At 46.4% G+C, this 27,781-nt stretch overlaps 1 protein-coding gene across 1 annotated transcript; it reads right to left on the reverse strand.

Moving 5' to 3' along the window:
- Window positions 1–6,081: 6,081 nt before the first annotated feature.
- LOC128709174 (uncharacterized) lies at window positions 6,082–27,380 on the reverse strand. The gene is made up of 6 exons (XM_053804161.1): window positions 27,323–27,380; window positions 18,722–18,864; window positions 9,283–9,798; window positions 9,069–9,198; window positions 8,281–8,424; window positions 6,082–6,353 (listed from the first exon to the last, which is right to left on the reverse strand). Exons 1-6 carry the CDS (start codon window positions 27,378–27,380, stop codon window positions 6,082–6,084), a joined length of 1,263 nt encoding a protein of 420 aa, XP_053660136.1.
- Between the last annotated feature and the right edge of the window lie 401 nt (window positions 27,381–27,781).

Consider the following 27,781-nt stretch of genomic DNA (forward strand, 5'->3'; position numbering starts at 1 on the left):
TGGCCACTCGCTAGCAAGAGAGTATGGTTTTAGAAAATCTCGCTTGTCTCGGACAAACCTGCGTGGGTAGATTGTGGGCGGAGGAAAGAAAAATTAAAAAAAAAAAAAACGAGACAGAAGAGTGGACCGGAACGGAGCGCACCAGACGGCGGCAGGGTATTCCGGCAGTATCAAGGCGAAAAAGAGAACACTGTTAGTAGAACGACACTGCAATGTTGATTTGGAGTGTTGATACGGGTTGGAGTTTGGGAATTCCAGGTAAGAGAGAAGTAAAAGGAATAATAAGGCGAGAAGCAAAACCGGTAACATGACCATTGCGGTAGAAAAATACGGAGAATACGGAAGAAAACAGTGCCAAAACAAAACGGTATTAGTAGTATTAGTAGTAGAAGAAGAAAAATTAGTTACTTGAATAAACGGAGCCAAGAAATTGAGCAGAAGAGCTAAGAGCGAGAGAGATAAATGGTAATTGAGAGAAAGAGAAAGAAAAACATACAAACGGTGAGCTAGAATCAAGAAACATGACCAGTTTTGCAGATGAATGCTTGTTAATTGAAACAGAAAACGAACGCATGGTGGCAGTTAGTTAGAGTAGGTGTAGTAGCTTTAGTAGCACTCGAACCTGTCATTACGGTACAGCTGAATAACAGTAAAACAAAAAACAAAAACAAAAGAAAAGACAAGTGTCAGATGTAAGCATGGTAACAGAGTGAAAGCAAAACAGGAAGAGCCAAATGGTTTCATTTCGGTTCGTTTCGTATTGCGGCCCATTCGGGCCCATTCCGGGTTAGTAGTGCGGTGTTGGTTGCTTAAATTCGTAAAGAAATGTGGTTAAATTCATGCTGTTACTGTGAGGTGAAATGCGAGCACTGGGAGGATTTTTGCTGTCGCTGTGTGCGTGCCTTCGATGGCACTCCACCTGTTGAGCAGTCGTAGCGGTAAAGACCGGCCAGATCCGCCCATGAAGCTGCACCTAGAACTCAACGAAACAGCGTAAACCGTCGAGTGGAGTGTTTTTTTCCGCTAGATGGCGCTGCTAGGAAACAGCAGTGCCTTGCCCCCGAAACAAAACACATCACCCGTTCCGTGGCCGCTGCTGTTGGTGGATGTGAATGTTAGTGAGAGTTTCGTTTGGAATGTTGTTCTAGGTGACGCGTATAGTACAGAAGAGGGCGGTGAGTTAACTTAGCTAACTAAAAAGTAGTGGAACGTAACAGATGAAAACGATATGATGGAACCGTACCGCGTTCGTTCAGCACTGTTCAGTAGAGCGGAATAGGTTTGGTGGAAAGATAGGCGTAGTAAGCTACAGCTCGTTTGTTGCGATGCAATATAAGTATATTTTTAGTTTTGTTTCTTTTTTTTTTGTTGTTGTTGTTTGCGCTAGTTCTATCAGTAGTCATGCATTTGCTCTCTCAGTCTCGTCCCTTTTGTTTTCTTTTTTTTTTGTTGGTTTTTTTTTTTACAAGATAGTTTAAGTGCTCGCTCCCATATATCTCTCCTTTTCTCTCTCTTTCTGTGTGTATATCTCTTTTAAGATCACTTGTCGCTGCGCGCGCGCGGGGAGGGGGGAAGGGGGGGGGGGGGAGGGAGAGTTTAGACATTGGCGTAAGTATGAAGTCTCTCTGCCGCGAGCGAGTCACACTCACGCGCACAGCTCATCGAAGCATTGAAGGTGTACTAAGAGATCGGTGTGATGATGCTGTAACGCAATACGAGTAGTCGCCGTGTGGTTGTGTATTTGTGTAAGTGGTTGTGCTATGGAGTTTCATTGCTCGCGCGTTCGGGATCTAGACATTGAGGCGCATCCTATCTATCTCTCGCATACAAAATCCCGTGCACGGTCTATTATATGCGTATGCGGCTTTACAAGTGGACAGTCGCACACGGATTAGTTCTCAAAGTCTGGGCTAAGTTTGATAGTACCTGATATGGCTGGTATATACTGGCGGCTAGGGTGACAGTATATCTTTGGTTCCTGCTTTGGTTTACTTTACTAGAAGTACCTGCACGACTACATCTAACCCCCTGCTTCTGCGTCGGTAAATCTTCCTCCCCCTTTTTCATTTCCCCTCATTCACTCCCGAGTGTGTTGTTCCAACTGTGTCGGTGGTGGTGCGGAAGGTGCTTGTAGATGATACTACTCCACCCACCCTGTGTCGTTCGGCGTCGGAACTACGTCGATTTACACCCACACCCCAGTGACGGTAGGAGTAACGGTATGCTGATAGTAGCAGTAGTTGTAGCGCAGTATTACTAACAATAGTAGCAGCGGTGTTTGACAGCTGGCGCCTCCGAACATGGCACCGTAAATTGGGATTAACTGTAACTGCGTACGCGGTAGGCGCGGTTTTCTCGTTGGTTTTGCTTTTGCGGCCAACATGCTTTCTGCGGGTTTCGGCCCAGTAAACCGAGCAGCACGCTCCGCTCGGGGAAGCGTTACAAGTCTGCCTTCCAAGACTAGACCGGTTGCCGATGGCTATCACCTTACAATCTAACAAATGGCTCAAAACCCCACCCGGCAGGAGCGGAAGCCAACTACAACGATCGGCAAACACTAACCAGCAATCAGGGAGGGGGGGGGGGGGGGGGGGGGGAGGCGGGACGATTGGTGAAACACAGCTGTACACCGTAGACAGGGACCATTTCCAGTGTAATGGCGCTTGCTTTGCATAAAGTGTTACGGCCGCTGTAGTTCGACTTGGCCTTAAGCGGCTAGTGTTTCAACCTGGCTACAGTCTCACTATTTGCCGCGCACGGTGTTTCACCGTTGTTCACTGCCAATTTGCTGTCTGAAAACCCCCGAATTGTCTAAAGTAAGTTTGATATCAACATTATAACAACAACCATCGTGCCACCGTACGGGCAATGCTACGGATACGCAAACGCTTTTTAATATAAAAAGCGTGCGAATCTAAGTGTACAACACTTTTTCTGTATTTGTGTGTGTGTGTGTGTGTGTTGCGTGGTTTCTGTTTATCTTTCTCTCTCCCGCGTCCCGACCTTTTTGTTCGCCATTTGTATGTACGTCCGACTACATCGCTTCAACTACCTGTTTCGAGTTCGGTTTCATTTTTACACACGCACACACACTAATGTATACAGAAACATCTCCTATGTGCCGCTGTTCGCGGCCCTTTGATATTTGCCGGCCCCTGTTTGCTGTTGTTGTAGTCCTTTCTGTATGGTTTTGCACATTTTTTTTGTTGCATCCCTTCTGCCTAAATGGGTGACTTATTGTTTTTGTCTACTCTTTACACTAAAGTATTGTTTCCAATTTGTTTTTTTACTGCTTTCTTTTTATACAAAACTGGCTTCGTTTGTGCACATAAATACACAGCCACCTCGAAACACACGCACAAATGGACTGTTGCTGTTGTTGCTGTTGTCCACTGTCGCATTTTGCTGAAATTCGTTCGCACACGCCTTATCGGTGTCACGTTGTGGGTGTGTGTGTGTGTGTGTGTGTGTGTGTTTGTGTGTGAGTGTGTACAGTTAAGTTACAAAGAGTGCGTGCGCGGTGTTTGCAGTCCACCGTACCGATGCACAAAAGCTTGCAAAAGCAAATGGTGACTCCTGGCAAGTAACGCTTCACTTACGATTAGAAAGGCGGTTAAGGATGTATGTTAGGTGTTTTGATGTTGATTTTCTTTGTCTTATGATGTTTGTTTTTCGTCGTCTTCTTCTTCTTCTTGTTTCAACCGTGCTGCCAAACAGGCATATTCCGTTACCATGGCATAATGCATCCGGCTTGCTGTGTAGCATAAATAAGTCTAGAAAGCCAATAGGCGGCCCACTAGCGGGAACGGATGTTCAGCCATATTTACGACGACAAAGAGAGAGAAACTGCTTTTTTTGTCCTTAATCGGTAGGCGGTGCCTGTCCAAAATGACGGCGGGTAGTAGCGTAGTGTGGCACCGCACGGCGGAAGCCGTACACAACCGGTCAAAAATAGGGTGTTAATGATGGTAGCATATAGACGATAAGCAGCTTAGTAATACGCATAAAGCTGTAGGATTTTTGCACACGATAATACGCTTCGTACTGAATTGTTTAATGGTCCAGTGAACGCAGATCGACACCATTGCGCCGTGTCGACAGCATTCATCGACTTCCGGACGGATGTTAAGCAGTGTAACATATTCACTCAAACAAGTTAAAAGATAAACAACAATTTTGATGTTTATAATGTACAAAACTGAAATTCTGAAGGTCAATACAGCGTCAGAAGAATTCTTCCATCGAGTTCGCCCACCAATCAACACAAAATTACTAACTGTCAAATGTGACAGCTGTCACCAGGCAAAGGAAAATATGACATTCGATCAAACTACTTTACGAAGGTCAGGCAGTGTGCCGGCCACCAACAAACAATCAGTACGAAGCAAAGAGGGGGGATAAACATTGTTGGCTATATCTATAAAATGTCTACTAAGACGAGCTGTCAAACAAGTACAAGTGTTGGAACAATATTCGAGTATCTCGCCAGCTCGGAAGTGAACATTACCATCTCACTCATACTGCAGCTTGATTGCGTAAAGTATTCAACTCCTGCGCTTAAACCAAAACATCATCAGTTTGTTTTCGTGTTCTCCATCTCCTTGCGTTTGAATTGATTTTCGTGTAACTATGGTGATAAGCTAACATGTGCCAGTGATGATTTGTTTGTTGTTTTGTTTCTCCTCTAGCTTGTTGCTGTCACAATATCGAATCTTCGCGTTACTATTCCTAGCTGTCAATGTGTTGTGGTACTGTAACTTAGTAGCTAACGCACCGTAACTCTCCACTAGCTACTGCATGTGCCGGCGGCCTTTGCCCCTTTTTATATCTTCCCCCTAATCGGTGGAAGGGGTGGGATAATAGTGATGGTGGCTGAAGGGGTGTTGTGGTGGGATAAGGAAGGGTTACTTATGAATATCATTATCATAATTTTTCACTCATAGTTTGCGTTTGCGTGTTAAGCGTACCGAGAACAAGCGCAAAACCTCCAACCCGTTACTGTTACGCCGGAAGATCCTTCACCATGCGTTCTTTATACAAGCCGCGGCGTTACCGCGAATTTTGACTTCCTGTATATGAGACATTTATTATTGTATCAGCGATCACTTTACAATCCTCGGGTATTGCATTGCTGCCCGCGTTTTGGCCCAAACGGGGAAACACAGTCATGCACATCAGCAGTTTTCAAAATGGCGCCTATGCGGGTTGAGGACGTGGGCTACTGCAGAGCAGCGCCCAACAGTGCGAGGACTTGTGCTTAACAGCAGAGAGTTCATGCGCCCCCTCCGCTTCATTAACCTTATACACTATCCGTTTCAGTCAGTCGATTTTGTCCGGAAGCAAGCGTCGGTGCGTATTGCTTCAAAATGGCCGCCACAAAATGGTTGACAGCGTGTGGGAAATTAAGGGAATGCCGTGAACCGCTTATCCAATAGTTTGGGCAAGAAACGCAAAAATAACACCCTAAACCATCCTGCATGGTGCAAAACGTGTGTAAACATGTGGATGTGGACCTGATTTAAGATGCGTGAAGTAGCTGTAGGATTTCAGGGGGAGGGGGGGTTTGGTGGTGGTGGATGTGTTCGGCGGAGCGCACGCTAAACATAATTCGGCAGATGAAAGCAAAGGCACATCGAAAAAAAACAAACAAACAAACAGCGGGACTGACCTGGCGTTGCGTTACTGAGACACACAGTGTCTACTGCACAGCGCCATCTATTGGAAACCCGTCCCATCCAGCATGCTCGTGGAACATAGCAGACGGGAGTTGGTAGCTAACGCACACTCTGCCGTTTCCGTGTGTCTGTGTGTTACTATGGGTGTGCGAGACACAATGCTTCTCCGACCCTCAGTTGCTCTGCTCAGATCTTCACTGACACCGCTCAATCAGCCGTTGTCTCCCTGTTTGCCCTACGTTACACATCCCAGTTGGGTTTGTTTGTTTTCTTCGATTCGATCGTGTATGTGTGCGCGCTCTCGCTTAAGTACATGCGGGGTTTCACACACGGCGAACGGAACTCAGGGAACGCAACTGGCACTGGATGCTCAGTAGTACACGGAGTCCTCCGGGAATACTTTCACTCAAATCCGCTTGATCGTGTTGCCGGTGAAGAAGATTGACATCCGTCGGCTGAACGTCATCGGTTCCTCCTCGTCGTCGTCCTCGTCATCATCGTCCTCGCCCGCACCGGTACCGTCGTGCCCATTGCCCCGGTACCGATTGTACGGCAGGGTTCGCGGTATTGGCGGTGACAGCGGATTCTGACCCTGGTCGTCCGAGTCGCAAAAGCCCGGATTCAGGATGATGTTCGGCACCAGCTCGAGACTGTCCAGCTCCTCGTCTTTATCGTTAGCTGTGGGTGTGTTTGTGTGTGCGTGTACGTGTGTGGGTGTGCATTTGTTGACAGTTGACACGGTTCCCGTTGACAGTTTGTTTGACAGTTGCAAATGGGTGGTCCCCTCCCAAACACGGTTTTGATTGATTTTTGTGTTTACAGTGGTTCGTTCAGAATTCCGGAAACCGCGCGTCGTTTGCACAGTACCGGGGGGATTTGTTGTTGTTTTGTTTGTGTGTGTGTGTGTGTTTGTGTGTGTGAGGGTAAAGTAAATTGCGAAAGTACGGGAAAAAACCATGTTAGAGAAAGAGAGAGAGACAGAGAGTGAGAGAAGGGCGAGGTGAGTGTTCGCTGCCGCTCACGTTATACATCTAATGGCGTGGGATACAGGATTTATCGTAAATTTTGTTTTGGTTTATGTTTGTAGTTAGTGTGTGGAGGCATTTTGGTGAGTGTGCTATATGGGTGAAGGGCTAAACGGGATACACAGGTACGCTTTTTATTACACTCTAGCACACAACCAAACGTTCTAGTGTCTAGCAAATGGTGAACGGAACGGAACAAAAACAAAACAAAGTAAAACCGGGAGCTGGGGTAACTATGTCTGAACGAACTGGGGACACAAATAACGCACTGCAACAACAAACAGAAACAACAACATCAACAAGGCACACGCTTTTGCAAATCGTACGTGTATGTTTGCGTGCAGAGCGGTACAGGCCCGGTGTTACACACGCATCGTTCGTGCCCCGGCGGACGAAATTTATGCCAAGCGCCGATTGTAAAAAAAAACCACACACACACACAGGCTTCAACGGTCCGGCCATCCAATATGTTCTGAAGCCTTGGTTCACCTTAAACCGCCATTTTTAACCTCGCTTTGTTCAATGGTTTCTTCTTCCTTGCTTTTCGGATCTTTGAAGTTCGGTAGTGGTGTAGCGTTCGGTGCATCGCAAACAAACTACAGCGCAAAACACAAACGCAAAACAGAACGGCCATGTAACATGTTGATAAAGGAAGAAAACGAAAAAAAAAGGGACGGGTTGTTGAACATGGCGGGGGACATAGAAAATCGAACAACGGTTGGAAAAAAAAACTAAAACATGAACTAGTGTTTCCTTGTTGGTTTGTGTGAGTATGTTTGATTTTTTTTCTCGTTTGTTTTTTTGTGTTGGTTTTTTGTTCCTTGGTGTGGTAGTGTCGAGCAGCCATGTAACAATATTGATAAAACTAAATAATAACAGTGCCACTACTGGGTTCTCCAACCCGAAACTGATGTAACGCACTAACTGCTGGCACACTCTACTGGCGCGCGGGAGCTAAAGTAACGAATCCGGTAGTATACACGTGCTACAGATTTGACAGCTTGGTCGGTTTACTTCGCTAGTGCTAAATGTGACAGCTCCGCTGATAAACCCTGTACTTCTGCTGTGACGTTTTACACACAGTAACCGAACCGGATGCAGATGCACTAAAGAACGAAAACACAAGCCAGTGCTAAGTGTGTGCGTGTGTGTGTATTTATATGTGTGTATGCTTAGGGACAGAAACATAATTTAAACGCGAACAAAATCCATGCCATTCACTACCGTACGGGAAGCCATGTAGGCGGAACGGATTAAAAATAAGACACAAAACTCAAAACACTCCGTTCAACTCAACTAACTACTGCAGCTACTGCTACTGAGCAGGCTACCACTCGCGTAGGAGGAGTGGTGCACGGTTCGAACTACGCTAAACTACTACGGCATAGAGAGTAGGAAAACGGGAAAACGAACAAAAAACAAATACATCGCTACAATCCCGGGCTGTACGGTCAACCTGGTAGGGATGTTGAAGGGAAGGATGGAGTTTGTGACGGGTGGTTTGTAGGCTAAGGGAAGGTAAGGGAGGGGAGAGGGAGGAAGGGAGGGTTAGCAGCGGTGGGGAAAATCGTTTGTACTACCGGCTGGTTCGCGGCACTCCTTGTACAGCACGATGCAGGTACCGAGCGACAGGATGACCAGCGTACCCATCACGATGCCGACGGCCGCTATCCAGACGCGGGTGTCAAAATTCTTCGCATCGATCATGATGCGCCGGACGAGATCTGTGTCGTTGCATATTATGTTTATGATGAATATAAAAAAACACAAAATAAAGTTTTAAGATGAGCAGTGTGGAAAAGGTTCGATTAGGCACGGAAAAAAACAAATCTAAACAAACGAATAACTATTTTGACATTTTTTTGACAGTTAGTTTTGACACTAGCTGTCTAGTGACTGTCAGATGCATTTCACTGCTATGGAAAGAAACTACGGTGAAAAGTTTGATGCGTTACGGATGAAAATAATAAAAAAAAAACAAAGAAAAACCAACATTTGTTTTGACATTGGTTTGACACTGCGTTGACAGATGGTGTGACATTAATCACTAGCTGTCGTCAACGACAATTCGGTAAGGAAAAATAATAAAAACAAGGAAAAAACAAAGTATTTTGAGATCTGTTTGACACTACGTTGACTGGGAATGTGACACTAGTCACAAGCTGTCATGTAGCCGTTAATTCCATTTCAATACGATGGAAAGGAACGATCCAATACGGTGGAAAGGTTGATTCGGTACGGAAAAATAATAACAAACAAAGAAAAACCCAACTATTTTGGTATTTGTTTGATACTTCTTTGACAGGTAGTGTGACATTAGTAACAGCAGCTGTCAAAAAGAGCTGTCAAATTGTGTTTCGGTACGTACCTTTCTCCTCCATGCGTGGTTGCGTGGTCGCAAGGATGGTAACGATCTCTCCGGCACCGAGCTGATTGTTGCCCCAGATCCGGAACTCGTACGTTGTGTTCGGGATGAGATGATAGATTTCGAGCTGACGCTGCAGTGGGAAATTGAGAAAAATCTCCCTTGTTTGAGAATCTATTGAAATCCACCTGCTTTGGTGTGTTTGACATCTGCTTACCGCGTTCGGGCTGATGTGGCGCGGATCAATCGTCTCCCAAGGCAGCTCCGGTTCGTCGTTGCTTTCGCGCATCTTGCGCATCTCGGCGGTAAAGTCGCGTATCGCGTAACCGCCGGTCCGGTTCGGCATCACCTCCCACACCAGCACCGCTATGATGGTGGACGCACGGACGTAAAAGTTGGACACCGCCAACGGTGGCGTACGCACCTTAACGTTCACCTTCAGCAGCTCGACAAAGTGTTCCTCCGCTGCGGACGATGATGCCCCGTCCGCGTCCTCACCGTCGTACGGTTCGGCGGTGGCATTCTCGTAACCGGCACTGGTGTCACCGGGATCGTACGCGGCCCCAGTACTGGTGTCATTGCTGGCGGTGGAGGAGGAGGAGGAGGAGGAGGATGTGTCTGCTTCCGGTTCCTCCAGTACGGCAACGGTCGTTAGGGTTGGTATTGCGGCCGAACACGTGTACCGGCCACCGTCCCTAGCGGTAAGGTTTGTCAACACGAGCGAACCGTCGAGCTGAAAAAGGGGAAACACATCAAAGCACAGCAAATCATTAAATCGCAGCGTGTGTGCACTGTTGACCGAGAACAAACCACCCCCCAAAAAACCGAATCGAAATACACCACGGTAAATGTTTATTTAGCTCTTTTTATGCTGCTGCTTTTATTTAGTCAACCAAGAGGAACGGATTCCGGGCTCGGAAAGTGCTCCAAGCCGAATGAAGCAAATAGCATGTGAAATGGGGTCCCTATCTTCTCTTTTTTCTCTCTTCTGTTATGCGGGCGCAGTTAAACGGGGACCAGGCACGCAAACCTCCAAGGTTCGTACGGTTTCTCGCTATATTTATTTGACCCCTAACACCTAACATCGCACGTTTGAAGTTCTGGCGCACTCGACCGTACTCGGCGGGCGGGAGAAAATCAATCGTTACGAACGATAGACGAGATTTCATTATTGAGGGTTTGTAAGGAATATTTATACGTACGCATCATACGTGAAATGCACGGAGAAACCTTCATTCGTAACGGGTAAATTATGACCCGACCGAGGGTGAGTGTGAAGAGAAAGAGAGAGAGATAGGTTTCAATAATGTTTTCGTACGTCAATTTCTTTTGCGAATGTTTGTTTGTGGTAAGGTTGTAAGCGTGGATAATATAAAAAAAAAACACATATGTGTGTAGTTCAGTTTTGCTGATGGAGGCGCCCGGTACTTTTCGATCGATGGAGGCTCCCAGTAGCTTTCCAACGGTGTCATACAGTCACCCTGTATGACGAAATCGGAAAATTGTTATTGGTAAAATTTTCCCATTCATATAACGAGGTAACGGCCCAACATGTATTCTAATCTCCATGCAAAATCCTGAGTTTTACGTTGTCTTGAAGACCTTGAAATCTTGGAATTTCTTATTAAAAAAATTTATTGTTGAATTGCGAAATATTTTCAATTATTTGGTGTTTCTGCACTGCTTCTAACTGCATCAAACAATTTTTTTTAATTAAGAAAATTTTAATTGATTTAAATTGAAAAAAAAAACAATGTCTAATTTTAATTTATGTAACTCTATAATTTTATACATTTTTTATGTATATAACACTTGCCATTATGCCAGCAATTATTTCAATTTCTAACTTACTACTGAGCAAGATTAAAATATATCCATTCGTAATATGTTCCCTCAAGCGATGGAGACGCCCGGTAGGTTACAACCTGTACACTACCAAATTAAATTTATTCGTCATTTTTTCATAATTCCAAAGAGACATAAAGGTAGTAGATTGAATGATTCATATCTGTTCAATCAATCGGTTCATTCCATACTGCCATCATTTAATGATTTATTCATGATCTCATATCGTACCAGCCAGCTGGACGTTACTGGCTGCATTTTATCAAATAAATCCGATTGCTGGGCGATGCGAATTGATTTCAAACTGCAGCACATTCAGGTCAGGCTGGGTACACTCTAAAGGGTCGACTATAAAACAGCACAACTGGCCTTAAAAGTTGATGGCATAACCTAGAGGGCAGCTGTTATATAGGACGCATCTGCTATGGGTCGGGTCAATCGATCCGGTTTTCCACCTTCCGCCCAATGGCAGCACTTCCATCTGCAAGGTGCGCGCCCAAAACCATTCAACCACAACTAATGCGTTCTAACAGTGTTGCTTCTATAACAGCCCCTCCCACTTAAGTCCGCTTTAAAAATATGTTTCCGTCGTGTTGAAGCCAAAGCCGTGTTGAGCCTCGTTTTTTTTCTCTTGCGTTTCGCTCTACATCTTTCGATCGTTAATTGGATGAATGCTTCCCGATTTAGAATGCGCCAGATAGCGAAGTGAATGGAAAATGAAATTTCCAAACGCTATTTATGGGCGGCATCCGGCAAAAGCCCCGTGACAGATAATAAATCGAGTGCCGTTCACCGAACGTGGCGTTTGATCACGATCGAAAGCAGCAGGAAACGTCTATTCGGTGCCGAAGTAATAGAAACGGAAAGCTTTTACGTTGGGCACAATTCGTTTAAATATTTTTGCGACAATGCATACAGACGTACAGGAACCCAAATAGCGCCGGGCCAACTGCAAAACAGGTGAGAGCGGAAACGTTTCTTCAAAAGCAAGCAACACACAAACCGAAATAACAATCACAGAAATACTTCTTAAAGGCGTTCACACTTCAAGCGGGGAAGGGGGAGGGTGGTGGGAATTGTTGAAATCAATCAATCGCCAACTTGCAAGCACCATCACGGGCGCAATGGTGCCGAACCGTGGGAATTGAAAGGCAGTGATTTGCATCGGGCCGGATCCGGTCCCTGCCGGAAATCGATATTGACGGCGAAAGTTGGGGCCAGGCAAGGCACGAAAACTGGCCCACCTTTTGGTGTGCCCCTTTGCCGTCCACCACGAGGGTGAGAGCGCAGTGTGCGCCACGGATCCAGCGACAGGTGGCAGGATCTCTTCCCAGGCGGATCGGAAATAAAATCGGATTTAATTTTATTTTCTAACAGTTCCAGCGACAGGCTGACGTATGGTGCTGGCGTAAGTAAATGTTTGCCGAAAAAAAAATAACGGATCGGTTGTAGGTATGTGTGTGTGTGTGAAATGGGACAGGAAACATAAAGAAAGGGTGAATTATAAAGCAACACTTCCGCTCCACAACCGCAGGATTGCGTCGGATTGCGGGATGTAAGAAATAAAAGCAGTACCATCTGTCAAGAGCGGAAGTTTGGCCGAGAAGGTTTCATACCGCCGTAGAAATCCGTGCTGCCTTTGTTTCGCGTTCTAACGCACAGCACAGCCAGCTGTGTCACGGCACGTTGCAGAACATTTCCCACTCGGGGCATAAATTATTGCAAATGGAAAAGATAATTGCACGGAAGGGGTAGGAGTTTTGAGAACAAAGAAAAAAAAGAACTATCCATAACGACACCGGTTCACGGTGTGCGATAAGCGTGGCGGTGTCTTTAATTATGTATCGCACGCCCGTTTCAACCGTTGCTTTCTATTTACTTTCACATTTTTATGAGTGAACTACCGGGCGCCTCCATCGTCCATTTTCGCTCTCAATTGTGTTTTCACGACACTTTGCGACTGTAGTCCAGCTTGGCAAACACAAACAAACCATCTTACTCGCTTTTTTTTCCAGCGTCTTTCCCCTCACGCTTCATCTGCCCGTTCGCTTCCTTCCCGGCAACGGCTGGCCGGTAAAGCAACGCGCTGCCGGTCGCCATTCACCTTAGCAGCAGAAAGGAAAAGCATTATCCTTTTATGCTTTCCGGGCAGGAGATTCCACCGTTGTTGGGAGAATAAAAAGCCAAAGCCAAGCGTTATCGTTCGGATCGATGCCGCTGACGGTTGTGAGCGGTACACGCGCCGGTTGCCGATTGAGAGTGACGTTGATGCGTGATTTCTTTTAGGGTGATCTGTTTTTACTATACCACCCACATACATCTAAGCCCTTTAGGTAATTGCAAGCAAGGCTTCGTCTGTATGTTTGCTGTTTTGGTACAAAAAATCCTTTTTAAAAGCTCCACCACATTCTTTTATATACAGGGTTCTTCTATACAGGGGTTTTCGAAGCGTTTTATTGTAGGGTTGTACATCATGTATCTTTTACGAAGAGTCATTCATATAAGTCTTTAGTAAAGAGTCATTTAAACTTAAACGATTCATGAATTTCTAAAATTTCAAGATTGTATGGACGAATAAATAAAAAACGTTGAATGTTGTTGCTGGCAACACTTCTATGGTGAAAACCCTGTATTTTCACTCTATCAGCAAGTTGATTGAAAAATTCATGAAACGTGACGTTTACAAGTTTAATAAAATTTGTAATCAAATGTTAAATGAATGTTGCTGGCAATATTGCTGCGATGAATTTCACAGATACCTTTTGCTAATAGCAGTGTTGCCAGCCTTGGTCCATCATTTTTAATGTGCTTTTCAACGCCATCTTCCGTAGAATTCAATACCATTTTAAGAAAGTGAAATAAATACTCGAATAAAACAGCAATCTCGATGAATTTGTCAATCAAAACAACCCTGTAAGGAATGTGTTACACCGTGTGTTCCGCTTTCCACCGGACGTGGCGTAATGGCTCACTCAAGCTACAATAATCACACCCGGGGAATGGACGTTTTGGGGTGGGGGGGGTTGACCGTCGCCGATCCGTTAATTGCCACCGGATAACCCGGGCCCGGATGTTTGCTAAATTGGCGCGATATCCCCCCGGTTTGGGCCGCAATTTCGGCGAACAGTCCGTGCAAAGCTTGCCCGGAGCGCGCACTCAGAACTCAGAAATGTTTGGCTGCTTCGGCAAGGATGCGACCTCCCGGCTAATGGAACGACCATTTTTATTACCCGCTTGCCGGGTAAAGCACTTGGAGCCGTATTTGATCTGCCATTGTAACGTTCGTTTGTTTTATTTCGTGTTCTTTTTATTTTCGCGTTCCAGTCAATGCCAATACGAAATCCGGAGATTTCGCTCCCAGCGCGCGTTATTGGACGATGTCAAGGTTATTCGCGCGCTATTCTCTGGGCAGCATGTTGCATAAGCTACGAGAGCTGCTGCTGGCGAAGATAATGCTTGTTGTCTGTACGAAAAGCGTGCGGTTTTTCCTTTGTGCGACTCATTCTTGTCTGCTTGCTCGTCTCCTGCGCCGAGACACCCGAATAAATGATTATGATAAAGATGATCTAACCTTCCAGCAGCCAAAAGCAGTGATGTGGCAATTTTTGCCAGTGCTGACGCTAGTCCCTGTTTGCCCATTCTGGGGCCCTGTTACGGAACACCCTTGAATAGGGGATGACAACCACCGTTTGCCTCGCTGCTCGTAAGTAGCACAATAATGAGGACAATGATTTACCGAGATGACCGAAACAGCCACAAATCGCTTCAATGTCCCACAGCTCCAAGGACTTTTTTTTTTGAATAGCGAGAAAGTTCTGCTGCGCCCTGCTGGACAGCCACAGCCCCCTCACTCCTCCCACTCAATTCTAAAGGGTCGGATGGGGTAGTAAACTTCAACTTCAACTCCCAAGTTCACTCGCGTCTTGCAAAGTTTCAACAAAAGTTGAGCTTAGGAAAGGCTTTTTTTTTGGATCGATTGGCACGCATGGCAACAAATGTCTGTAAGCGAAGTGCCATTTTGTTTGTGTTTTGCTCGCACTTTACATCTTACGCAAGCAAAACGCGTGCCGGGATGGGATTATGGTGAAGCTTTCCAGTTGAGTGTGCCGTGCTTGTGGTTAATTAAAATTTCGCAACACATATGAGAAGGAGAATACATACACACACAGATGCTCGCAACCTCCCACCCCTCCCCTTCCCTTTTTTTGGGGTAGTATTGGAGAGATTGAAGGAAGCTTGGAGGGTGAAATAATGAAATCTCGAGGATTTCTGCTTTGCTCAACATAGAAAGGATAATAAACCGCACATTCCCGGTGGTGGGGAGGGAGGGGTCGAGGAGGTAGAGGACGAGGGACGAGGTGAGGAACGAATAGGAAAACCCGAGACGTGCCGGCTTAGCGCATTTGCGTAAGCACAGGCAAACCCACCCGATCGACGGTAAGCGACCGGGCGATTGCCCCTGAATCGTAGGCAAACCCGCATCACCCGGCGGTGCTTTACGAGCAGCAACTTAAAACATTTATTATTTTCCGACGAACCGCGTACAGGCGCGGGGCAAACACTGAGCAAAGTGCTTACCGTGCAACGCTGGTGTTGTGGCACCGGCAGGCGGTAGCGCCGGGCACTGGTAGGTGACCCTGCAACGCACCGATGGTGGGTTTTTCATTAGATTGTGGCCATTATGGCAAGCGAAAGGAAACGAATAAAAATTAGCGTACAGGCGCGGGGCAAACACTGAGCAAAGTGCTTACCGTGCAACGCTGGTGTTGTGGCACCGGCAGGCGGTAGCGCCGGGCACTGGTAGGTGACCCTGCAACGCACCGATGGTGGGTTTTTCATTAGATTGTGGCCATTATGGCAAGCGAAAGGAAACGAATAAAAATTAGCAAGCGTGCGATAATGCTCTCCACACAATGAAAGTCATTCGCACACAGAAACGCGCGATAGGGAAAGGGGGGAGGGGAGGGTTTTGGAAAGTGAAGGGTGCGAGGGTGGGGTTTTCGGAAAGGACAAAGCACTGCTGGGGAATTTCCAAATGGAATGGATGCGCGATGGCGATAGTGAAAACTATGTCAGCTGGTACGAGGTTGGTGGGTTTGGATGAGCTTTTGGTTTCCATTCTGCTATCTCTTTTCTTATCCCCTACGGCTTTGTCTTCTTTTGTTGGTTTTTGTTTTCGCCACAACTCCTCCACCATGGGCACGAAAGCGCGAAGTAGTTCCAATAGACAACTTGAACTGGCGAGAAAATTACTATTTTGCTGGAAAACTGTGCTGGTAAAGTGTAATAAAAAGGGAGGAAAACAAATATTAATTAAGCATTTCTGAGCTAAAAATAACTATAAACTATTATAAAAGTAAAGCATATTTTCTGTTTGGATTTCAATCACATGCATTGTGGATTTTTACTGGTTGATTCTGATTTCGAGAGGTTTTTTACACCATGGAATAATAATAATAATAATGTAAATAGTAATGAGAGGATTTAAGTGTAATAAAAATTCAGTTTATTTCACTAATCTTCTCGGTTCACCTATTCGATAGCAACTACTCTCTCAACTCTGTAATCACCGCTTAAATCCTTTTTACCAGGTCTGTCAAACCCCTTTCCCACAATAATAATAACAAGATTAATAAGAATAAAAATAGCAATAATAATAAAAAGAATAATATAACAATAATAAAATAATAATTATTATTAATATTATTATAAAAATAAATGCAAGTACTTCCCAGATAAACCAGTACTCCCAGAAATTCGTTTCAGTTTAATTTGCACAAAATTCAATCAATTAAGCAACAATACCGGTTTTATTGGTGACTGTCGATTTGATCCAAGAAAATGTGATTCAAGTTTTACTGATTTCTTCTGTCTTTCTGTAAGAATAATGCATTTACAGGGTTTTTAAAATGGTTTTTTGAATTTTAGGATCTAGGATTCAAGTGTTGATGTTTGAAGTTCGAAGTTTCTGTGGACGGACCAAGACCTTTGGACGGTGTTTGGGCTGTGAGGAGAGGCTACTATAAGCCTTTCTTCCTTCTTCCCTTCTTTCATCTTGTTTTTAGTGTTAAGATACTACCAGGACATAACCGACCAACTAAATCTCGATGCGGAAGGACGATTTTATTCACATCTTAAGATGGTAATATATAATTCATCGAAAGAAACGCCCAATGTTTGCTCGCGTGTGCCCATTGTGCCGATGGCGTGATGTTTCATTTGAAAGCTGGTAAGAAAGCATCTATTTCGGTTCGCATAATGGTGAACGGAAACAGCAGGGAAACGCGCGGCGGTGATACGAATTCATTAGCCGCGAAAGCAATGGCGCCCGTTCAACCCTTCAGCACCCCACCGGGTAAGCATTCCACCAGCAAAAGATGTTTGTGCATGCAGGCCAGGAAGTTCCCGTTTGCAGAAGCATCCCGAGCATCTAGCAACAGGCAGGCAAACAACAAAAGGTGGTTATGCTGGTAGGGCGTTTTCTCCCGTGAAAGATCCCTTGTTTGTTTGAGTTTTGTTTGGAAATTCTCGCCAGGGAGCGCGGGCAGGCGTGGGATATTGGGACAGGCCAACAGGGAGACAGCATCATCTCAACCATACCGGAGACAAAGTACATACCGTCGCACAATGGTGGTACATTTAGCTGCTGCGCAAGTGTACACAACGCGGCATCCACACCCCGCAAGGGCCGTAATTGGAGGGGGGCACTGTACCAACGGCTGGCTACGATAACAAACGGCTGCCATTGTTTTGTGTCGCCTTGCGTGCGCCACTGTGTTGACCATGGGCGACCCGATTGTTCTTCCGGAACACATTGGACCGGGGCCGGTGTGAAATTAAACGCCCCCCAACCCCCCTTGGGTTGTGTGATCTGTACGCTCGCAACAGCTGCGATCTGCGATTGAACTTCACCGTGGCCAATTAGGCTTCCGGTCTGGTGCCGTGACCAGGATTGTTTGCCTTGTTTGTACTAATAATAGCACCGTTCCTATCTCGCCCGCAGAACAAACATCTTCATGTGTGTGGGAGGGGGGAGGGGTTGGGTTTCTTCCTTTTTTTTTCCTAAAGCTACCTGTACCTTAATGGCTACTGGTAGTGCGGTAGGCTATACGAAACCTGTGACCTATTGACATCGGACCTTGTAGCGCACCTGTTGTGGGGGAAAGGGTTTGGAATATGGCGAGCTCTCGGGGGTGGAAAGTTTGTCCGGCTCTTTATGTCACTGTCCATGCTGTATCCACTTTCGACCGGGCAAAACTTTCCGGTACGAAAGGTTACACGCCTCCGTCAGGTAACCTACCCTAATCCCCCTCCCCGACATGCATCTATTTCGCTGTTTGGCTTCCTGTTTGCTAATGCGGTCGCTTCCCGTGCGGCACCAAGCCAACGGATGACTCCGAAACCCCCTAACCAATAACCAAGCCTTTCCCGGCAGGGCGCGGAGAAGCGAGCATGCATGTTACACCCCGATGGACAAAGGAGCGGCGGGTTTTTCCTGCCCGGATACCATATCGGGTTGTGGTTGGTGGAGTCGACCGGACGAAGCCTACAGAGCGCGTGTATGGTTTGGTTCGTAAAGTTTCCTATTTAAGGTCTGGAAGAACAAAAAAAAACCCCCCAACAAGTTCTACGTATCAAGGTGACACCAGGACTGGGAAGGAGCCGGTGTATAGTGTTACCCTATTAAGGGGATGTCATTTAAGTGGAGCCCCATTTCCGTTTCTTCCAACCATGTTAGGTAGTTGAAGGCAACCCTGCACGGAATCAGGTTGCTTGAATGTAGCAGTAGGGTTGGGGGGATAGTAACTTACCTGGAACTGGCGGACATCCTCCCGTCGGCCCTCGCGTACCCATCGCACCGGATGCTTGGAATCGCAGCGTAACGTCAGGTTACGGCCCTGGTCCACGACATACTCCTCAAAGATGACACCGAACGACCGCGTGACGTAGATCACTGGAAGTAAACCATCAAACAAAACACATCTCAACTTTACTGGAGCTCAACACTTGGGCAGACAACAGTCGTATGATTCCTCAACGTCCTCTAATAACTTTTGTGGTCTAATAGGTAGTTTACTAGGGGGCGGGAAAGAGACACACTCCAACCCCACGAACAACATAGGAATCAATAATCAAACCGTCAATTTACACTCGGCAATGCTGTTGGGCCTTTACGTATACGTGCGCAGCAAGAGTAAAAAAAAAAGGAGGTCACCAGGACCAAGGGGCGAAATGAAATTCCAACATTCCTGCGGCTGGTACATGCAAAAGGCAATGCCGTGCGTTCTTCACGATGGTAAAACCTGGCGAAATAGGCCCGTTTTCCGTGTGCGTTCTGATGTGTTGGAGAGAGACTTAGGTACCTCTGCTTACTCTGACCTTAGAACTCACCCATATGCGTGTGTGTGTGTGTGGCTCAATTATTAATTCTCCTCGTTTTTTCTTGCCTTCCATATCGAAACCGCACGAAAGGGTGCATACTTTCGCCATCGTCCGTACCGGGGACCAGTTCCAGTTGGACGAACCAACGCGGCAAGAATCAATACTTTCCGACCATTGGGTGTACATTCGGGAAGGGGTATAGGAGACCCTTTGACGGTGGGGGGGGAAGGGAGTGTAATAAAAAATCGCCACTCCTTCGATTTCTCCCATCGCATCGGTCTGTACTGGTGCCGTGACCAGGATTTTTGTGAGTGAAAAAAACAAAACTATGCTTTTAATATCTGAACTTCGTCACCCGGTCGTCTCCAGCTTGATTGTTGCTTGTGGTAAATATTCCCCGAAATGCCGAGTGTAATAAAGCACAGAAAAGCGAATCTAACTCCATAACGATGACGGAGCTGGTTATTTCGTAGGCGTGAGTGACTGGGAAGGGAATAACCGGCAGACATGGGGGACAAAATCGAATTAAACCCGGCCGGCCAAAGAACCGAACAATTGGATTAAGCCACCCCCCCCCCCCCCCTCTCCCCCAACCCCCTGAACTGGGCAAGTACATTTTAAAACGCACCCCCTCGTATCGATCCTCCCGTTGTCTGAACCTGAACATCGTTCCCCTACCGGTCCACCACCGTGTCAGTTCTTTAAATTGGGAAAGTTGTTTGGCAAATAAATTAGCAAAACGAACCATAGCCCGCTGTACTGGGCCGGAAGCGGGCCAGGGAACTACAGCGACCGGTCCGACAACAGGCCGAAATATCGATCGGCAGCAACTCCCCGGGCCATGGCCGTAGCACAAAACACCCCAATCGATCCTCACCCTCCCAAACGGCAGCAACCAAAACTAAAACTAAAGCACAACCACCCACACAGAGCGATACACACACGGGCACACGGGAAGAGTTACAAACCAGAAGAAAAAACAAAAAACGTTGGGGGGAAATCAAAATGCCACCAACGATTTGGGTTGGGTTTGGCGTAGACACACCGCACGGCATTACGTAATGCGTTTCGCTTTTGCGTTCAACCCGATTTCGAGGGTTTCAATTCCATTTCCGAAAGGGGTGGGGGGTGGCAGGAAGGGAGGGGAAATTTCTTTTCCGGAACGGAGTGCGCGGAATGGGTACGGAAAGGTGACCGATTCACACTATTTCCCCCCCGCTGCTTTCTCTTCCCTTCCGCCGGGGGTGGGTTTTTGTTTTCCTTTCCTTCGCAAGGACCGGCCTGGTACTGGCCGACAGGTGAACGGTTTTGGTTTCGTGCCCACGGTCCCGGCAGGCGTTCGTTTTACTTCGACCCGGTTGGAGACGGAGCAGTGCAATGATTGATTCCGAAGATTAGTCAATCGTGCGTTTGAGGTTGGTGCGGTCGATTGAAGTTGCTACGAATTAGCTATAATCCGGTTTCTGCCCCCGGTGGCATTCGTGCGGGCGGCCCAGCTCATGGTCAGGGGAAAGGTTTGGAAAGGAGATTTTGGACAGCTTTTGGAGCGATGTTTAAGTGTGAAATTTTAGCCTTAATCTGGTGGACGAGATACACTTAAGGGTTAAATTGGGAAATCAATATCAATTATTCAACATTGGAAGATTCATCAAGCTTTTCCAACAATAAATCTCAAAATTAAGTCATACTTATCAACATCACACATGCAGTTCCCCAGATTCGCTTTTATTGCGGACTATGAAGACTATCACATTAGACGACGATTACGACACATTAAACGAGTACCAAAATTAATTCCTTTCAAAGATATAAATCCGAGTTAAAGAGTTAGAATAACGATTTAACTCTTTCACTCACTCATGAAGATTTCAAAAATTTCAAGTAAGCTAACGAGGGAATAGGGGGGTGGAGGTAGTGCTGCGACCTTCAACTCATGATTTAGATCGTGATTTATCTCAAGATTCAGCTCTTCACGATGACCTTAAACGCTCGACTTAAATCATTAAACCAACACAAGAGTTAGGCCATGATTTAAGCCGAGAAGCGTTCAATCCAGAGTTAACTCATGATTTAAATCGTGAGTTGAAGCCGTAACTCGTGATCATTAAGCCGAGAAGCGTTACATCCAAAGATAGTTCTTGATTTATATTGTGAGTTGAAGGTTGCCGTGAAGAGAATTCACGACATTCAATTCCGGAATTCAAAGTCCCTTTCAAAATTTCCTAACATAGCCCCTGTTAGTTAACGTTCCATACAAGTTCGCCTAACGAAGAATTAAAAATAACAAAAGAAAACACCAATATTCTCATAGTTTGACACTACAGTTATTAGAGTTTGACAAGTTTGACAGTTAATGTCAAATAGAATGACACTAATGCGTGGTGAAGAAAAGCGCCAATCATTCGTGCTGTAACTGCTTGTCGCGTGGCGCTTGTTACATCGCCAGACGTTCAGCGACCGTGATCTCATCTCAGGCGGGTGCGGGGCCAATTGATCGACAACCTTCCGAACCACCCTGACGGACGAGATGGAGTGTGCACGATAATTTGAATGATTCAATTGAGAGCAAACTAATCTATTTGCCGTTGAACATCTTCATCATCTGCAACATCATCATCATCAGCAGCACCATTAGCTTTCGTCATGACGCCAAACACCGCCCCATCGGTCACACGCACAACGTCACTGCCCGTAACAGCCCGACGCAGTGTGCCCGGGTGTGCATACATTCAGGCGTAAAACGATCACACCGTTTGGCAAATGATCAAAACCACACTACACAGCTCGTTGTGTTTGAGTGCGTGGGTGGGTGCGGGAGTGCCAGCAAAAAAAAACACACACACACACAAACACATATATCCCTTTGTTTCAGCGCTTCGGTACCTTATTAATCTCTGTCCATCCTGTCAACTCTCATTTATCGAAAAAAAAACAAAAAAAACACCATCCCAAAAGGAAAAGGTCCAGAAATAAATCCACCATTACGATAATGGTGATTATGGTGTGTGTCTGTGTGTGTGGCAGAAGTCACATCGATTGTGTTCTGCTCATTCATTTCCTTTGTTGACGTGCTTCATTCATTTCGCCACCTAGCGGAAAACAACATGAAGGTTAAAGAGGAGATGAGGGTGGTGTTTTTTTTTGTCTCCATTTTCCCACTGTGGGAAAACCCATTTTCCTTTTGATTTTCACACATTGTTAAACCTTGTGCTTGGGGTTTTTTTTTTGAGGTTATAAGTCCTCCAATCCCCCACAGTGTTGAAGGAAGGCAAGTGCAAAGGTGTCATTCTGTGCAACAGGCCAGTATAGCATAAGGGGGTAAGTGTAATAAAGGTTTTTTTTTTTTTTGGTTGGTTTTCACCCCAGCAGGCTTTTGATTCGTGCACTGTACACAGCTTCCGATGTGCTGCGGGTGAACAATAATCGATTTTTCTCCCCACAAATGACATTCCCACCTCCCCTCCCCCGTGGGTTGTATAACCCCATTTTCCCATCGTACATTATTGATGTTTCATTTACTTTTGGATTCGTTTTTATAAGCAAAAAATGGAAAACAATCCGTCGCTTTCACGTACCTCGTGGGAAAAATAGATTAAGCACAGGGGAAAAAAATGGTGTGGGTGGAAAATACTATTTCCATCCTGTTTGTTTTCATTTGGGAAATATAAAAAAAACGCACACACACACACACACACACTTGCAATCAGTTGACATCCAGTCAACTCAGGAAGGCCACTCTGTGGCAAGTATAGAGTCGCTTGTTGCTGCTGCACAAAATGGTGCTGCCCGAGAAGTCACCATTTTGCTAGCAACGGTGTCAATGAGCTCGCCCTCCCCCATCTCGGGTTGGCTCGCGACCAGCACTGACTGCTGCGGAGAAATGTGCAGCCGGATAACAAAAGGCTAGCCGGACGGTTCAATCCAACTGGCAGCACAATTATTGAGCGAACTCGCGTCTGTGTCGAGGGAATCGGGCGGGACGAAGCTTTCATTTGCAGTGCCTTTTCTTCGGCACAGTTTTTGCTGCCCATAAATCGTACGGGCGCTTGCATCAGCGGGGAAACCTGTTGCCCCGGGGGTCGATGGGACAGCTTGAGATGGGTCGCGATCAGCAAATCTGATGTGACGAGTGCGCTGCCCGGCACAGGAAAGACAATATCGAACCCATCTCGAGGATGGTAATATCCGCGCTTAATAGACTTTTACAAGGGTTTTTCTTCTCGCTGTGGGAGTGGGAGTTCCATGCGGTGGGAACTCTGTCAATCACGTGCGGAAAGGGTAAGCAATTTAAAAGCGCTTGGATGGATCAGCGAACGGAAAGAGTTTCCTCCCGCGCCAGAGTTCCAGCGCTGCCCGCGTCGAGCGCACACTCTTGTTGCGTTGCGTTAATTGGAGAATGCTTTCCTCAACCCAATTAACAATATCTTGACGACCTCGTGTTGCGTGCTACCATAATGATTAGCCAACAAAACGGGCCCTCCTACACAATACCCGACGACCCGAACGCGGGTAATTGTTTCGTGGAAAACTATTGCGGCGTGGAGGGAGTAACCGTCACAATCGATACGCTCCGTACGATAATGCGGCTCATTAAGTGGGTCCCGATGGGGGGGTGTGAGTTACCCGGGAATTCCCCATCTTCTCGCTCTACCCCGAGCTTTGTACTCCAGTTCTGACAGGTCGCCCCCAGGTGAAGTACCAGTATCAAATTGATACTGACAACATCCTGTCAAAACTCGGCACCTCACTGCTGGTACGCGGCTGATATACCGGAAGCCATGACGTACACACATGCACACACCTCAAAGAGCAGCATCCGCTTTGTTAAAAACAGCTAGATCATCGCTTTAAAAGCAACTCTGGGCAAAGTTGTGAGTTCATCCATACTCGTTTCCAAGAAATTTCCCGATATCTAGAAGCAAAGGCGCTAGTCGAATAGCTTCGAACCGCTTTGCTGACAAGGGCCTCCACTCGAACGAACTCCGAGCCCCTCCCGCCGGTGGTGGCGAAGATGGAGTCGGAGTGTGGGCATGCATGATTAATTGATCGGCGGCACAGCGGTTTGATCAGCAGGGCGGTGGGCGAGAGTGAGCATTCCGCAACCGTATGGGAGTGAAGCGAATGATGAATTATCCACGGGAAGCTGCGGATATAAACTGCTATCATGCACACAGGAAAGTGCGCACACACACTCCCTCCAAATAGCTAATATTTATGATGAATAATCAATGTGTTCAAAGCGGATTTTGTGCGAAAAAAGGAGAAAGGGTTGGCGGGAATAGAGTCGCTCAATGAGGGTGCCCTCAGCTCAGGTAATGGCGAATTGAAGATAGCTATTTCCTGCTGCAGTACACATTAAACAGCGCTCCAATATTTCTTGTACTTCATCTAAATATTAGCTGGAACTTTGATCAGGTAGACATCTTGTTTTTTTTTGTTTGTAATCGATTACTTATAGAAGTTCCTCAGATATTTAGCGTTCACTTGATGATATCTTCCGAAGTGGAACTTCAGAGATATTGGGTTTCTGGTCATGTTTTGTCCAGATCAGTTTTACTGGGTCTCGTCTTAAGATATACTGAGGAATTTGGTCTCGTAATGGCTAATATTAGCATGGACATCTTGGAGTTAGTTAAGTCCTACTAGAGGACCTGTGTATTTAACAAACTTGGATAATTTTCTCTTTGGTCCGATAACGCAACAGGCCACAACTGTAAAGTTTTTAGTTTGAGGAGATCGATTAGCATCAGATATAATTTATCTCCAAGCACCAAGGCTCGAGATCAAGTTATCACCCACCGACATATCTGTAGACATGCCAACTGCATCTAGGATCTCTTCGTCTAAGTATTCTTCACACGTTTAGCGATTCTAATCACCAATGTAACTAAGGCTCGAGACCCACCGAAATATCTGTAGACATGCCAACTACATCTGGGATCTCTTCGTCTAAGCATTCTTCACATGTCTATCGATTGAAGTCACCAAGGCCACTAAGGCTCGAGACCCAACGAATTATCTGTAGACATGCCAGCTGCATCTAGGATCTCTTCGTCTAAGCATTCTTCACATGTCTATCGATTGAAGTCACCAAGGCCACTAAGACTCGAGACTCACCGAACTATCTGTAGACATGCCAGCTGCATCTAGGATCTCTTCGTCTAAGCATTCTTCACATGTTTAGCGATTGAAGTCACCAAAGCCATTAAGACTCGAGACCTACCGAAATATCTGTAGACATGGCAACTGCATCAAGGATCTCGTCATCTAAATATTCTTCACGGTACATTAAAAAGAAGTGTGAATTTCCTTAAAGCCATTTTAATTCCAGCTATCTTGGAAGATTTGAAACGATTTGACGACTAAAGATTTCATTGGAGGAAAGTCAATGTTGTTCCCCATTATTGAGATTTATTGACCTCGATGTTCCGCCAATACCTTTGCGTACAACGCCACGCTCGGTCTCTCTACGCGGGACAGCGTGTTGCAGATGATCTAGGCCCTTTTTGGCGTATGTGCTCTGATGATCGTCTCACATGTGTGCTATGAAATCGACCTTGGTCCCCGACGAGCCGGACGCGCAATCAGACGCGCATCTTTTCCTGCCGTCCTCTCCCAACCCCCCCACCAGCTCGCGTACACAACCAGCACAACGCAGATGGAGATGCTGCTAATGCAGCATAAATCACATCAATTTGCATGCGCAACCGGCACGGCCAGGCGTCATATGGGTTTGGGGGCGGTGTAGATTCGTACGGCGATTATCTTGCCCGATGCCCGCTCCGAGCGTCCAAGGTCAAACCAATGAAGAGAGTTACAAGGAAGGAACAAACTCCACACCTTCACACCCCTTTCTCCCTGGCGCGGATTCGGGTGGGGTGGGTCGAATCGAATGATTTAATTGGAAAATTAATTAAACAACCGTAAAGCAGCGATGAGCTCAAATTCCGATTTCGCCACGGACGTTTGATCCGGGGGATTTGTTTTCTTTTCGCCTTAAATCACCCAATCCGATTAAAATGCGTGCGGTGGTGAGGTTGAATGTGGCGAGCAGGGAAAGGCGAAACCAACTGACTGATTCTATACAGCGTGTGCTTGTTGGTTGGTTTTTAGGGGCAACAAACTTTCGTCGAACGGTTTGAGCGGGATCGATGTAAACATCAATTAGACGCGCGGTAACGTATGGAAATCCCGCCTACAAATACAACGCATCTGCAGCACACCAGCTCGTACACGCACAATTATTATGCTAAATCAATCTGCACCAGTTTGCCAGTGAATTCTCGATGTTGTGGGGCTGGTCCACAAAGATCCACCAAGCGGGAGAGTTAATAATAGCCGGAGCTCGGTGGTCAGTAGTTACCGGTAAACAATTTAGTCATCCGGGGAAGAATTCTGCGGAAGCCTACCAAGAAAGACTTGCAGCGATCAATCCATCAGGCTCTCAAGGAATGCGACAAAGGGGAGTAATTTGAGGACCGTTGCGTAAGAGACCTGATTAGACCTTCTGATTGTGCCAGCACGGGCTTATATCTCCTTCCCCTCAGTCATCCAGTCGGAGTTGGAAGTCCGTTCCGGATGTTACAAACTCTGTCACGAATTCTCCGAAGAAAAAAATGGCAAGTCCACCATCAAAAGCACGGTGTATCTTAATGGTCTGAAAGTGGACACTTGATCATCGATCATGGTGCGTTGAAAGAAGGCAATAGGAGAATCAAATAACAGAAGAACGATACGAATTGTCCAGACGAGGAAGTAGAGAATGATTGATTACCGAAGCAAACGGGCCAGCAATTCCGCAAAGGAAACGACACGAGACACCCACGTAAATAAGTGCAGCAAAAGGCAGAATCTCTGGAACTCCTCCGGGAAGAGATCCTCAAGAACTAATCCCGCCACCGCGGGATGCATCTACCGAACGTCACTGTTGCGTTACGACATTGGATTACGTACGCTCACGGCTAACTTCCACACAAACAACACGCTTATACATGGAAAAAAAAGGAATAACTTCATATAAGGCTACTTACGGTGCATGAAAATTAAAGTATTATATAAACGGCACAGGATGCTCCTTTCGGCGAACATACTTCCATACTATTGTCGCATTTGGGGATGGAGGGTGGTCGGTGGCGGGCTAGCGGGGTCGTATCAGACGGTTGATCGTGGAACAGGCGAGCCGGCCTTCCGTTTGATGGTGGCACTGGATCCACTGGACCGGAGCCCAGGACGGGATAGAGATAGAGAGAAGAATGTAATTGATCACCACTGGAGGACGGTACCAGCCAACTGGCGGAATGTCTGGATGTACGCGAACGTGGCGCGTCTTATTTACACCGCGTACGCCAACCACGCACCGGCGCCCACGTACCACGCCGGTGGCCACCAACACCAGGTCACACTACGCACTCCGGCTGTTCGCGAGCTATCCTGCAGCACTGGCACCTGCCGGTCCCGAAACTATCCCCCCGAAAAAACCCCACCGGGTG

The sequence above is a fragment of the Anopheles marshallii genome, chromosome X (assembly GCF_943734725.1).
Source record: "Anopheles marshallii chromosome X, idAnoMarsDA_429_01, whole genome shotgun sequence".
NCBI lineage: Eukaryota > Metazoa > Arthropoda > Insecta > Diptera > Culicidae > Anopheles > Anopheles marshallii.

Excerpts from the sequence above, each read along its gene's own strand:
- LOC128709174 (XM_053804161.1), bottom strand. The coding sequence starts at position 27,380 with ATGTTCGCCGAAAGGAGCATCCTGTGCCGTTTATATAATACTTTAATT. Across the intron at positions 9,799-18,721 it reads AGGATGTCCGCCAGTTCCAG|CTCGACGGTTCGCTCGTGTT; the intron begins GTAAGTTACTAT and ends CCCCTTTTTCAG. Across the intron at positions 6,354-8,280 it reads GGAGTGCCGCGAACCAGCCG|CTAACGATAAAGACGAGGAG; the intron begins GTAGTACAAACG and ends ACACACCCACAG.